Source organism: Uloborus diversus, chromosome 3 (genome assembly GCF_026930045.1).
Source record: "Uloborus diversus isolate 005 chromosome 3, Udiv.v.3.1, whole genome shotgun sequence".
Taxonomy (NCBI): Eukaryota; Metazoa; Arthropoda; class Arachnida; order Araneae; family Uloboridae; genus Uloborus; species Uloborus diversus.
This window is the reverse complement of record NC_072733.1, coordinates 129755536-129771489: the sequence shown is the minus strand read 5'-3', so window position 1 is coordinate 129771489 and position 15954 is coordinate 129755536. Positions and strand designations below refer to the sequence as shown.

Sequence of the window (15954 nt, the reverse complement as noted above, 5' to 3'; positions counted from 1 at the left end):
TGTGTCCTTACACCCTAGAAGAATTGGACTTTTTGCATTCAAACGTTTTGTGATGTTTACTGCAATGGGCAGGTAAACGGCAGTATCTGCAGAAATAAGTTTCCGAGATATTTGAAAAAACGCGTTTTGGATTCAATACTTACAATAGGGAAACGTTAGAATTAGACGTTTCGCGCTTTCTTTCAGCGGAAACCAAATAAGTAAGCTTGAACAATAAAGCTAACATACAATCAATGACAAAAATGCCAAAAACATGAAAAAGTTTTGCAGTTGCTGCCATTTACCTGCCCACGGCAGTTTACACGTATATGCGGCTTACAGTAATGTTTCATTTGTGTTTACATAAATTAATAATTCAAAAACCATTTGAAATATTCCTTCTTTAATTTTATAAATTTCGGGGAGGGCACAAGAAATGTAATGATGAGGTTACGTACACCCCTCCATCCCCCCCTTTACGTTACAAAAAGATCACTTTGCCAGTTAAGGATTAACAAACTCACTAATCAGAAAAACAGCCGTTGAATTTTTATCTTCATACGGGTATGCAAAAGTTAATCAAATAACGTATGAAATGCAAAAGTTTGCATTTCATACGCTGCGTAATCATATTTTACAATTGCGCATGTTTTTAATAAGAGCGCGTATTTTTACCAGCGCGCATATATTGAGCATATTTTTAAAGACAATGATAGTAAAATACGTACTATGCATTCTGAAAATTTTCTTGGAAATCTAATATGCTATTCCCGTGTCTTTATTACACGCATTATCTGTGACTTGAGTAAGTATATTTATTCATTACGAGCATAAATCAGTAAAATATCCATAATTCAGTAACCTGAAATGATTTACATAATATACTCTTCTCTCACAGAAGCAGTGAAATTTTAAATTGTAAGAAATTTTATCCCGAACGAAAACCATACCTTAAAATATGCATTAACTAGCGTTAATTGCATTTTCTAAATTATTGTGCGATAGGAAACTGCAGGATATTAGATTAACTAGGAACTGAAAGACAGATTATGAATTTATTTTCCCATTTTTTCGCATTTATTAATTTAAAGAGTTTTTTTGTAAATGTAAGTTTCTTTTGTGTATGTTCTGGCACGACAAAGAATTAGTATTAAATATTTAATTGTAAATGGTAAAAAAAAAAACAATAAATAAATAAAACTTCGTAACTTTTCATAAGTTAAAGCATTTTTTAAAAATGTTTTAACCTACCTTTAGTGAATAAAATAAATGTGAAAGAGTTTATATGTGCTTCAAAACTCAAAGAATTTATTTGAAATACATGATACGTTTTTCTTTTTCAAATGTTAACTTATATTCAGAAAATAAAGCGTGAACAGCGAGTCCTTCATCTACGCTGCTAAAAGACTAAACTTGCATAAAAAGAGTAGTGCATTAATTATCTTTAGTTCTTTCTAAGATATGTATATTTACGATAAAATACTGCCAAGAATACGTTAATTTTCATTAAAAGCAGCATCTAGAAGGCCATATTCATTTCTCCCACATTCCTTAGAGTTATGTGCACGTCAGCAGCATATTTACTGAATTTTCCCAAAACGAGACGAAAAACAGAAAAATCTAGCGAATAGGACTCTTTCTTCTAAGATGTTTCCGCATCTTAATTTAAAATGCAAACGAACCTTGGAGAAAATATCACTTTTTGTAAGTGGAGTAGATATGAATAACAGACTGTGTGTGTGTGTTTGCTATGTAGTGTAAATTTCAAGTTACAAGACTGCTGTTCTATTCCATCGGATTTCGTATTTGTTTCATTTGCGGGGAAAAAGGGTTTTTAATTGATTTTTCTTTCGAATATTACAACAGCGCTGTCAGTTTAGTACTTTAAACATGAATTAAAGTAACGGTATTACAAATTAAAACAACTAAAAAGTAAGCTGTACAAAACGCTAAAAACCAAATAATAGAAACCTATTTCTTTATTTTCACCTATTAAATCTATCTAGATGTTTATTTACATATAAGCTCGAGCAAAAAATATTTAAAGTTTTAGTACAGGAAAATTAAGTACTACAATACGGAGTGGTATCAAAAAACAAATTTTCAATTTTCTAGTTGCTATAGCGCGGAAAAGTTGCGATTGGAGAAGTCTTAAGAAACCAAAAAAAAAGTGAATTTTCAGTCTCGTTGCGCAATTGGGACGATGATTTCAATACTTAACGTTTTACTATACAATCAATTCAAAAATTCACTAGAATGAGAGTAACTACTATCTATATAGTCAGATCATATGGTCAAAATATTGTCATATAGATGGACTGAGGTACAAAAATGTTTTAAAAAATGGAAAACCTACAATCAGTGGAGTTGCCTTAAAACAATACCATCTAATACAAGTAGAATAACCTTAAATGCAATAAAAACAAAAATAGCTATCCAAAAGTCTCCTCTCGGAAATATATCCTTAAATTTTTGAATATCATATATCAAATTGGAATGTATTTTTTCACTACCATAATATTTAATGAATATGGTAAAGCGAAACATTTTATAAATACACTCATATGGAAAAAATATTCAAAAAATATCTTAAACATTCTGGAAGGGACAACTAAAATGTTCTTTCTTTTCCCAACACATTAATTTTACTTTTCCTCTCTTTTTCAAAAAAAAAAAAAAAACGTTTCATGCAGTTCACATTTCTACTTTAAATATAATTTTTTGTTTCACAGTTTCTAAAAAATAACATAGTTAGATTTTCATCACTCGTTTTAGCAACTTCTGAATGTATAAATTTTAAATGCATGAAGTATTACACAATTATAGTTTTTATTTTTCATGCCTTGAGACCAGTTATGTTGGCTTGACCCGTAAAATTCTGATATGCACGCTTATGTTTCAAGTATCAAAAATTTATCAATAAATATTTTTTACCTTAAATCTGAAATGCAGTGTCATGTTTCTCATAAATAGCAGCAGCTTAATTTTCCGCTTAAAAAAATTCTTAACTTTGTCATAAAAGATGAAATACGGTGTCTCGTTTTTCATCTTTTTCCAGATTTTACATTCTGAGAGATTGGCAATATGTGTTAACAGCCAGGCTTGTGCTTTAGGGGGGGGGGGGGTCATGCAGGAGTCAACTGCCTCCCCGGCTTTGAAAATAAATGTTTTTAATTGAGTAGACGTAGTGTCTATAGTGTTCCAACAAAGCTTGCGTTGAGTTAACACTTGAAAAAATTCGAAATGACGGGCCTTGTTAAAACCAAGGGTTTTGTTAGGTTGACCCTGAGACACAGACTTCACCCCTCAATGCAACCTAGCAGCAGCTTAATTTATTATTATAAAGTTTCACGTCAATATTTTATTATAACTACTTTTACGATCATGGTATTCCTAACTGATTTACTGCAGTCAAAAATGTAAAAAATTGTCTTACTGATCAACAAATTAATTTAATATTCAATTGGGTACGTTAGACCATTTAACCATACTAAATTAAATCTTCGATTGGGTACATGGGTACATTAGACATAATCATTCAAGGTTAAATTTACTTTCAGAGTAGCATACGCACAGTGCACTCTTCTGAAACGCTTGAAGGTACGGAGCTTATTTTCTTAGCTTAATTAACAGAATAGTGCACAGGTTTTTAAACTGTAAGAATGTTTTGCTAAAAAATTACTGTTAGTAAAATTGTATTAAAAAAATTCGGAGAGTAACATTTCATATTTTTTCGAGTAAAATTATTTATGCAAAAAAGAATCAAAAATTTCAATATACACTTTAGAAACGAAAAACCTTTTCTTTTTTTGTACTCATGCTTTAAATTATTTCTTACTTTGTTTAAAAAAGATGAATTAAAATGTATAAGTATTGACGATTTTTAAGAGGTATTATGCCGTTATCTTTTGCAAAAATAATAATATCAGTATCGTTACAATTGCTTTTCCTCCTTTCTAATACAAATATGTTTTTCCATCCGTTATTTAAATTTATCTTTTTCATGAATAATCCAAACATATTGGCGTAATGGTGCATACGCAAAGAGATATATTTATACCCGATAACTTAAATTAACGCAACATAAAATCGCAAAAAAAGTAAAATCAGATTTTTTTTTTTTTTTTTTTTTTTTTTTAATTTTTCAACGATATTCATCCATAAATTTTTAACATTCCTTGCCGGAAATTATAACCAGATTGCCCATAGAGAAAGTAAGGGGTCATGACGCAGATTGCGCGATTGAAATTTTAATGTGTGTTTTTAGGAGTAATATTTTGTTTCTTTAGGGGGATGCTCTGTAGTATTTGAAAGGGTGGGACATCGCTCTTGGGGGAATAGGCACTCCTTATTTGACAGTGCTGTATGCTTAAAACAGATAAGAGTACAAACATAACATTATTTATCTTAAATGTGCATCCTAAGTGCTAAAAGGTTTTTGTTTTTATAATAATAGATCTAAAATGATTATAATATAAAATGCAGAATTTACATGAAAGTGTTTGATGAAAAATGATTTGCTAAGTCTGAGCATGATTTTTTTTTTCAAGTGCTATCTAACTAAATAAATAATCTACTTCCTAGAGCTAAATCATCAGAACTAAATAAGAATTTTACGCATGTACAAATATGGCGTATATGTGTGAAAAAGTATTAAAAATACACATCCTATGAAGAAATACATATCTAAATTGTACATTTCTAAAACAAACGCTAATACTTAAACTTTTTTGTATATACTGTAATTTAAAATTATCTTTTAAATTGTTAATATTTAATCATTACTTTTACAGCCAAGTAAAAATTACTAGAAACAAATATTTAGTACATTAAGTAAGACATACTTTATGTTTAAATCTTTGGCGTTTTACATATTATACTACGCACTATCAATGTACTAAAAATGCACCTGATAGCTTAAAACTAAAAAAACAAAAGACTTACCATTCTGAAAGATTGGAGCAATGTTAATCCATTTAATATTCGGGAGAGTAGAGTGAACGAATTAAAATCAAAAGTATATTTTACGACATTACCAATAAAATGAATTTTCATTCATGATTTTTAAATAAAGTGCTCTGTGTTTGGAACTTCATCTCGTGGCAGTTACCTACCCACTGAACGAATGAAACGTACAACCAATCAGCTGTGTATATTACGAGCTACCTATTTCAAAAACACATGTCGTCTAAGCAAATAACAGTTCCAAAACTTGTGACAATTCTCAAAACGACTTATTCAAAGCACGTTACTTCACATAAAATTGTATTTTTATTATACAATTAGTGTTTGACGAAATTTCGTTGAATAATTTTAATTTTGATTTCATAATAAAAGACTTTAAAAGCAGGTTTGAGAACTGTCAAAAATGTAAAGAAGATAACTTACATTTGAAGCTGACTGTACCAAGAGAGAAACGATGCTGGAACGAACTCGATTCTTCAGGCAAAATGTCCCACTACCTTGTCCTGATAGTAAAGCATGTGCTGCCGAAATTTTGCTCTGGACATCTTCAGAATCAGTTTTTTTATCCGTCGGAATCGAGTCAAATTCACGTAAATGGAATTGCATATCCCATGGATCACCATTGTTTACAGTATTTTGATTTTCCGTTTCTTTTTCTGTATATGAAGCAATTGTAAGTCTCACGTTGTTTCCTTTGCCATTGCAAACAACGTTATTTTTCACAGCACCTTGGTTGTGCAGTTCACCATTAGGTGACAACGCGGAAGCACCTGAGTTGTTGGTATTCACACTAAGTCTTGTATAACGACTTCTGGAAGGAGAAAATCCGGAGTCGGTACCATCATCCGCTTCCCTATCCGAATCCGATCGTTCACAATCACTTCCAGGGGCACTGGAAGCCCCACTGCTACTCCTTTCATCTTCTGCTTTAATTATATGGTTGATGGGGGATCCAACCATCACAGAAATTTTGTCTTTGCAATAGTTTACTTTCTTGTTCATGAAAGTCCCATTCGGGCTGGCAGACACGTGAATTTTGGCCTTGTTGACTGTTGAAGGAGCTCCATTGATGCTCTTGTCCATCCCTCCCTCTGGGAGTAAGGGATCTTCAGGTGTCTTCACACAAATCACGTGCACCAGTTGCGGCGTAGGTCCACTGATATCTACTGATGAGGAAGCGTTGCTGCTTCGATGCTCTGAATTGGAGTCTGCATCGTGCTGCGCTCCACTGCGCCAAGTAATAGTAGCCTTAGCCCATTCGGAAGGATTCTCCGTTTTATCATCGTTGCCAACGTTACCACTAAGTCGCTTGGCTGAGCTGTCAATTGACGGATCTTTCGGCTCAATAGTGGCTCCATTGACTCGAACAGATATCCCTCCACCGGTATGAATCCGGTTGGAAGGTGGCTCGCTAGCCAGCATCATTTAACTATCAAGAGTCTTCAGAACTTTTAAGACAGTGTCAACTCGAGAAAAAAAAATCAATTTTATGACGGAATGTCAATTTTGAAAGTCGGAACTTTTCGAAAGAGCGCGGCAACTACACGCGTCCTTTACCGGTGGTAGAATGCAGCGTAATGAACTGGATTCTACTAACCTGATATTGCAGAGCGCGCGGTAGTTGAGACGCATGCGTGTTATCTAACGAGAAGTAATGAGGGCGCTGCTGAACAAGACGAGAAAATAGCGGGTGCTTGCTTGTTCCTTTCCAGAACTACGCGTGGCGTAGGTGTTTGATTTAGTAAGGTGGGAACGCGGCTCTGATATGTGAGTTAAAATGGTCAATTTGATTTTAAAAAAGAAGAAAAAAAAACGTCAGAATTAATTTTGTACTTTATTCTTTGAATCAAAAAAAACTCTTCAGCTTTTTTTTTTTTTGGAGATATTCACAGAAATAATTCATTATCCGATTTACGTTTGCGAAGATTGTACGAAAACAAAAAAAAGAAAAAACTCTTTAAATTTTCCATAGTTTTATGGCAAATAGACGACACTTATTTTTATAGTTACTTAGATGAAACACACAATTGTTAAAGACAAAAACAGAGCAATGAAATTAAAGGTTGCAAATTCGGTAATAATACAAGAGAAACAGATAAGGGCTTGGTTTGCCCACATTTGTATTGGAAAAGCAGACTTTAATGCAACTTTAACTCATGTGACGCCCAAGAGCATAGGTATAATTCCAAATTGTTTTACTACATAGTTTTTTTTTTTTTCATTTTGTATTTTAAATACGTTTATAGAAAACAGGTTAGTAGCAATAATTAACCATTTTTTACAGAAACTGACACTGCGAAATCGTGCTCAACCGATTAGATAAAATAAAATATGAAAACTATTGAGACGTATAAAAAACCAAACAACAATTAATGACATCATTCGTTGCGCTTTAAAATATTATTATTAACAATATTTCTCTTTGGTATGCAATACGCCTCTTCTCCTCACAAAACTATTATTATTTTTGTTTTTCTCAAATTATTATATGTAACATTTGTAAAGTCATTATTATATAAGGGAAAGTCGATTCATATAGAACAACAGATGGCATCGGACAACTATACTGCCATGGGAAGCTAATGCGCAGTATCTGCAGAAATGAACTATTGAGATATTTGAAAAGAAATGTATTTTGTATTCCATACTAGCATTGTTGAACTCAGATGGGGGATTTTGCGCGGATCCCTACTTATCAGTCAGTAGGTAGTTCAGTTGGGGGGAGGGGCATTTGTGATTTTAGGTATTTACTCGTGTTTCATTACACGGTACGGTGTTAACTCTAGTTGAGAGCTACGGCTGCACAAATAAGTTCATTTTAATTTTCATTTTAAGTTCACGAGCTGAAACAGTTCGTTCTTAAATGCAATATACCTGACAGCCCAGTTATCACATCCAGAGACTGTAGTTTCGTTCTTGTTAGAACTCATCAGTCTGGAATAGTGAATAACCGAGCTAGTGGCAGATGTCATCTCATGGAAGCTGGAAGCGCCAACAAACTGATAGATAAAATAATTTCTCTACCAGTTCGGTTATTCACTATTCCAGACTGATGAGTTCTAACAAGAACGAAACTGCAGTCTCTGTATGTGATAACCTGGTATATTGCATGTAGTTCTGGGGGCCTTTGACCTGGCTTAGAGGCGGTAACTCACTGATAAGTACGCTCTTAGTCTATTATACGAACATTTAGAATATTTTGGAAACATATTGTGCAAAATAATTTTTGCTGCGCACTGTACCGGGTGTTAATGAAACATCTGTGATTTATATTGTCATGGATATTTAATACTTTGTACGGTGTTTTAAATAATCATGGGTATGAGTCAAAAAAAAAAAAAAAAGGCAAGAAAGTGTCGTTATAAATGCTATAGAAAATGTCAGAAATAAAAATTCCATTATGTATAATAGTTAGGCTGGTCCTACGAAAATTGAGTAAATCTTCTTGAAGCTGGTTTACTTTGTAAGTATGGTATGGATGCCTCAATTGCCAAATCGATTAACTCCACTTTTCAAAAAAATCCTCATTTCTGCTTTAATAGTGCTTTATGAATGCTTAGTATGTGAATTTATATTAAAGTTTTGGTTCAGTACATTTCTGACGATGTGATGGCAGAAAATGCAGCACGAGGGCCTATTCACTCTTATGGACAACACCATCTTCTTCATTACTTTTCTCGACTTTTTGTTTTATTGAGTTAATCCATTTGACAAGTGAGGCATCCATAAGTGTATATCATGCCGTGATAAAAAGCGTAGCTCCACCTCTTTGTGTATATGTGTATCATGTGTCTCTGTGTGTAAATATATATGCATATAGAGAGAGAGAGAGAGAAAAGTGCTAATATGGGTACCCTTTGGTTTTTGTATTAAAATTTAAAAAAACTCTACATTTCTGACCTTTATTAACAGCTACAACACGAATCTGTGAAGGTAACATTACTTTCAAATTCTTACTGCAGCAGTCAGAACTTTACAATGTAGTATCGTATATGCATTTGTCTATGATATTAAACCCCTCTGTGCGTCTGTCTTGTGTGTGTCTGTAACCATATCTCCTCCGGACTGGTTATGTCTACCAGGTCAATACTGGTACCATTGGATACAGGATATAAAGGGGAAACATTTTTATGAGACCCGGAAAGCCTTGCCTGAGGATGTCCTCGGGTCATTTAGGGATAAAAGCATTTAAATCATCAATTTTCACCCGCCGCAGACGGCATTGAGCCATTGCAGGTGGCGAATTTGTATTGGCAAGCTAAACGAGTTGAGCACTCTAGTATATTATTATTGTTTTAATATGTGGACTATAAAATGTAATAAATGTTTGTCCTGGTGAAAAATGTCTTGCTTTTACAAGTTCTGTCCAACTAACGATCAATTGAGAGTCTACCGCATATTCTACCCTAGTTCAATTCCTAGTTTCCAATGGAACAGCATTGACATTTATTTCTATATTCTTTGAGTAAAAATAGAAAATAGTTGTCGCTTGTTGAAAAAAATTGATGTGTAGAAGACGGAGGAAATTGCGTTGTTTGCGTTTCAGTTACTCTTCCTCTAAATTCAGGTACATGGGTCTTGGTCAAGGAAAACTTTTTTCACGACATGAAAGGCAATGTGAGAAAACCAGCAATTATTTCGTTTTTAATTAAGTGACAAGGATAGAATAGAAGTTGAATATTCATGACTTATTCAACGGTCGAATGAGCAGATTGAAAGGAAAGGGGGAAAATAATTATAAATTCATCATGCGAGATAATTGCTGCCACACCATGTGTTAAGCAATTGTTTAGCAGAATCGAGTATCAAAACAGTTTATATGGTCAGTGAGTAGCACTTTGGATGGGAAAAATGTTCTATAAGTTTAAAATGATTTCTATGGAGCGAGAAGAAACTGAATAGAGAAAGATATGTGATCGCAACAGAGTTTGTGCATTTTCATGTTAATAACTTGCTTTCACTGACGATTTTTCGATTCACTTTAAGCAGATTATTTTCGATCAAAAGAAACGCTTCAAAACAATATGACTCTCACTTGCAATCGATAAATTATTAATTTAATAATTAATCAGTGTATCGAAATTTAACCAAAAAAGAACAAAACATCGTTCATAAACGTTTTAATCCGTTTATTTTTAATTCCTAACTACTAAATTTCTTCTGTTAAACATTAGTTCACTAAATTATGTGACTCATCTAATTAAAAGCAAATTATTATTTTTTTTTTAAATTTTTTTATGCTTTTTTATTGAATTTAGAAAATATGCATCTGTTCTTAAGGAATATAAAAGAAAATTCGGAGAACGTTGTTTTCCGGGGAAATTTTCATTGCTGAATATCAAATATAACAACGAAGTTTGCATAAATAATAAGCAACTGTTTATACATAATTTTGATGACTGTTTTTAAACATGGAGAATATTTTATTAAATACTTTAAAATAAAAAATCCCAATGCACTTCTCTAAGTTATCATCCGTCCATAGGAAGCTTTACTATAGTGTGCAAAACGTTTTAAATTTTCTCCAACTCCCTTTAAATTTAAAAAAAGAAATATAACCGCATATATATATATATATATATATATATATATATATATATATATATATATATATATATATATATATATATATATATATATATATATATATAATATTTTTCTTTATTTAAAAAAATACATCTTGATATGTTTTTAATCGGTTCTAATCGTTTTTACGTTGTCCTAATAATTTGAGGTAAAGAAGAAAATAGAAATCCACTTGTAAAAATAAATCTCTTTTTTTTTAATTGAAAGAATCTTAAAAAGTATGCAGAGTGATGGTTGTAGAGTCCAAAATTGCAGATTCTTTTAAAAGGCAGCGACTTTGAAAACGTAGATGTTAAGAGTTCCGCAAAGTAGAAGTTAGTAAGAAGTTTAGAGCTTCGCTAGGTGGCGCATTTCGAGGCTTGGTGCTTGAGGAGTGCATAAGAGCATAACTTATTATGATTAGACCAGGACGTCATACTGATCAAATACTGGGCTAACGTTTTTCACGTTTTTCTTGAACACTATATCCCAAGCAATTGTTATTGGCAATTTGGCTGCACCATTTTGATAATCCCCCCCCCCCCAGAAAAGTGTAAAAAAAATAAAATAGTTTGTTTTTCTCGAAACATTTGAACTTCATTGATCTTTGTAAATCGAATCATGAAAACTATGACAAAAGTGAATTTCAAGAATTACTAACGTGAATGTTCAATACTACTTAAAGGAAAACAAATAATAATCCATACCATCGTTTTAAAATGGATATACAATTTAACATTGATTATCGAAAACCCTTTTAAGCGTACCTTGATTAATCGAAGTCGGTTTGCTGAGAAATATTTATTTTTTATTTATTTTTGTAAGTAAACAATATCACTTCAAAGTCATCTCATTGACTCGGTATTTTTGTTGAACATTAAAAACAAAGCAAAAATTTTATGAATAGCACAATCAAGGTTAAGTTTGCTATTATGCCTTGTTAAATTTACATTCCATTTTCTGACTTGAGTGACACTTTTGAACATATTTGTTGTTTATAATTGTAGCAAAGTAATTTAAAAAAATGAAGTAAAAATGTACATCTGCTAAATACTGAGTTAAATTTTCTGGGGGCTTCCTGAGAGTCAAGTTTTTGGTTTCGATACTACGCGGAAGGAATTAACCGTGTTATACGAGGGACGTCTGTATATATGGATTTCTATCAACGACATCGATATATTTAATATTTGAACAACTTAAACATTAATTTTCAAAAACATTTACCTAAATGAAATAAGGTTACACTATGCACTTGATATTTGAATGATAGTGCCAGACGAATAAATAAATAAAAGCAAAACTGCTTGCTTTATTGATAATGTCAGATAACTTTCGCTCTATTTTAAAGCCGCATACATTGCGTAGATTAATCAAGGCATCACCTTAACAAAGCACCATTTAAAGAATGAAAACTAGCGTGTGGCTTGGCCAAAGCGAAACTAAATTAGTGGAGTCATGGTCAGTTGAGCACGACATCGCTTTCCCTTTTGTGCCAAGTTCGCTTTCCATACTGACTTCTATTTAATTGACACACAGGAGTTAGGGACATGAATGTGATTTGTGGCTGTTGAAGAGACATTCATGAAATTAGTTTTAAAACGAGCTGATGTGTGCATCACATGACTTCCTTTTACACCAACTTAAAGTTATTTCCCCATTATTAGCAATTTTAATGTGATTCAATAGGAAACTCTCTAAATATCACCAACAGTGGCCAAATTGAAACCAGATTTAAAAAATAAATAAATAAATTTATTTTTTAAAAATCGCCAAATTTGTCGCCAAGTTGGTGACAAAACTTGGAGAGCAGAAGACTGGCGATATATCGCCAAGTGTCCGCCAAATTGTAACACCACTTGAGTTTACATCAAAATTAACAATGATTTCCCCCCAAAAAGGGGCAAAAGATCCCTTTAGAAACACCGGAATGCAACCAAAAGAGGAGGTGCACAACTAGACCCCAATAGGACATACCATTCTTGAGTTATGCGACATACATCCGCATTTACGCACATTCATACATACGTACATACGGACGTCACGAGAAAAGTCGTTGTAATTAACTCGGGGAATGTCAAAATGGATACTTCGGGTTTTTATACGTTCTTAGGCACTTATCCGCGTGTGGTCGGGTTGAAAAAAAAACTCAACATTTTTTCGGGGGTGAGCAAAATGGAAATTAAGGCCGAATTTTGAGTGAAAATTTTTTCGCGAATACACTACATAGATCTTTAAAAGGGATAGATAGGCCTTTCTCCTACGACGCAGCGTATTTCGCCCGGAGAAAGTGGGGGCTGATTCTGCCGAGAATCACGTGATCAAGGGACATCGTGTCTCCCTCTTCTCGGGCAGCAGTGATCTAACAATGCGAAGCGTCGTTAAAAGTCTAGGATTATCTGAAGATTTTCATTATACTTATAGGAGAAATCTCTATATGTGTGAATCTGAGATTTTCTAGCGAAAGAGGGTTTGATGAATGCGATGCTGGTGCCAATTTTATTAAAAAATAAAGACATAGTGGACTTTCTGAGTAACAGAAATCTTTCTTTCTGCTAAAGGCAAAAAAAGTCCCCTGCAGAGTCGAAATTAAGAATATTTTAAGCAATTTATTGTAGATGCCGAACATTATATTAAATCACTAAAAACAAGTGATGGAAAATTAGTTATAGTATGTCCTCGAAAAACTGGATTTTTAAGTTTCCTAATTTCTATGAAAAGTGTGCTGGGAACATATGAAAAGTATGTAGGTGCCCGAATTCCAGTTCTAAACTGCATAATGACTTATAAGCTTACTCAGGATCACCTTGAAACTTTTTTCAGTGCGATCAGGTTGTGAGGGGGGATTCAACAATAATCGTCGGACAATTTCGAAGTGCGAAAAAAAGATTATTCATTCATACGGAAATTTAAGGAGTTCAGTTCTTTAAATTGCGCTGATTTTAACAACCTTCAAATGCTAAGATTAAATTTGAAGCGTAGCAAAAATGATTTGAAAGAAAGCCTTTTTTTCCGATTCCTTTGACGACGATTTGGAAAATTCAGAAATCATCTCAGTTAACATGACGCAGTATATTAGTGATGTTTCTGACTACGCTGGATTTTTTACGCAAGTGCACTCTGTTGTGAACTGCGACGACTGCAACGCAGTCTTAACTATAATAAACTAAAAAATAGGCATAATAAAATTTAAGAATTTGGAGACGCATTCAAGTATGATAACTTATTGCAAGATTGCAACCATTGAAATATGTACATTTGTGAAGAACAACTGAGCGAGAATGTGAAAAAGTTTTGGGAGTAAAACACAAAAATATAATGTTACTCATGAAGCCACAAGAGTTATGAGAAAAATTTCTAATTCCGTTTTTCTAAGTTTAAATAAGCATATGTTGGAAACAGAAGCAGCAGATTTTCTCGTTAACAAGTTTATAAAATTAGTCGTTACTAAATATTGAAGCGTTGGAATGTATCGCGCAGTCAATTCAAACAATGAAAATAATTCACAAAGACCAACAAGTAGGAAAGTGACAAAATTAATATTGTTGAGGGACAATAATCACTAGTTTTCTTCACCCTCGAGTTTAAATTGTCAAAATTGTCATATCCTGTTGGACGAAAAAAAAAAGAAAAGAAAAATTGGTGAATGGGTGGAAGTCAAATGACCATTCATGTAGTTTATAATTGCAAATGAATTTATTTTCTGAGTACTTTAAAAAAACAAAAAAAAAACAAAAAAAAAAAAACACTGAAGTTGCTTAAAAATCAGGATCAAACCAAAGTTATTTGTTTGGCTTATAGAGTGTTGGTGCGAAACGCATGCGAATCTTAGAATATTATTTAATTGAGTTAATTGACATTCGATACTATTTACATTTGTATTTCTAATTGGTTTATGGTTTTAGATAGGGTTTTATGTTAAATTGTTGCATTGGCTTCAAAAGTTGTGGGAAAAAGCACGCATTGAAACCATTTATCTGTATTTGAAAAATTTGATTGAAATAAAAGGAAATTTATAAGGTCAATTTTTGTTTAAGATTTTTGAATTTGTCTAATTCTACTCAGTATTTAAAGCACTTGAAAAAAAAGTTTAAATAGCTTGTGCGCCTGCTTCAAAAGTTATGATTGGGAAAATATCTAATGGACCATTCCATGAAAAAGCTGTCATTTTGTCCCACATTTCATTAAAATGTAATAACTTAAAAAGTAACAAAGGACATTTTTTGCAAAAGTACAACAAATACATTTGCGATTTCTTAATGAAAACAAAATTGTTACCTTTTTTAATTATTACTTTTAGTGAAAAATATGAGGTGTTACGTGAGGGACAGAGTGTTCCCCTTTTCTTTAATAATGGGTTAAATGCTTTAATTTAACCCATGCTTAAAGGGGAGTTTAACCCATGCTTAAAGCATTTAACCCATGGGTTAAATGCTTTAATTTCCCTTAGTTGTGCAAATGATCGCGGCGCAAAGTGATTCTCTTTGATAGGGGAAACAGTTTCTTGTGAGAGGTGTCCCTTGATCACGTGATGTCCAACGGGGGATGTTGACGCGCGCTCTGAGGAGAAAAGTGGGGAGAAGGCACATCTATTCTATTTTAAGATCTATGATACACTACTTCCTTTTTTGTAAAAGGAAGTAAAAAGGAAGAATTGTATTCTCGAAAAAAATTTCACTCAAAAAACGACCTTAATTTCCATTTTACTCACCCCCGAATGAATATTGAGGTTTTTTTTTACGACTTGACCACACGTGGATAAGTGCCTAAGAACGTATAGACACGCGAAATATCCATAATGACGATTCCCGAGTTAATTACAACGAATTATCTTGTGACGTGCGTATGTACGTATGTATGTGCGTATTTAAGTCGCATAACTCAAGAACGGTATGTCTTAGAAAGTTGAAATTTGGTACGTAGACTCCTAGTTCAGTCTAGTTGGGTACCTCTTCTTTTGGTTGCATTCGGGTGTTTCTAAAGGGAACTTTTGCCCCTTTTTGGAGGGAAATCATTGTCAATTTCTATGTAAACTCAAGTGGTGTTATAATTTAGCGGACACTTGGCGATACATCGCCAGTCTTTTGGTCGCCAACTTGGCGACAAATTTGGCGATTTTTTTTTATAAATCAGTTTTAATTTGGACACTATTGGTGATATTTAGAGAGTAAACTATTGAATCACATTAAAATTGCCAGTAATGGGGAAATGACATTAAATTGGATTAAAAGGAGGTCATGTGATGCACACTTCAGCTCGTTTATTAATTTTGTAATCACAGAATTTTCGACTTAGAAAAAAGCTGAAGTTTCATCAACATTATTGTTTTTATAATATCGTAACATAAATGAGACCAGTTACGTGGAATAATATCGGTAAAAAATTGAAAAGTCGAAAACGAAAGAAACTCTCTTCATACGACTCTGATAAATACAAGATTATCATAAA

The 15954-nt window shown here is 32.9% G+C and overlaps 1 protein-coding gene across 1 annotated transcript in view; it reads right to left on the bottom strand.

Moving 5' to 3' along the window:
• Positions 1–6493, bottom strand: part of LOC129218504 (uncharacterized) — a 153561-nt gene extending 147068 nt beyond the window's left edge. Inside the window, exon 1 of the mRNA XM_054852791.1 lies at positions 5368–6493. Coding sequence (XP_054708766.1) covers positions 5368–6369 — 1002 coding nt within the window. The 5' untranslated portion in view covers positions 6370–6493. The remainder of the gene's footprint in view (positions 1–5367) is intronic.
• Positions 6494–15954: the final 9461 nt, after the last annotated feature.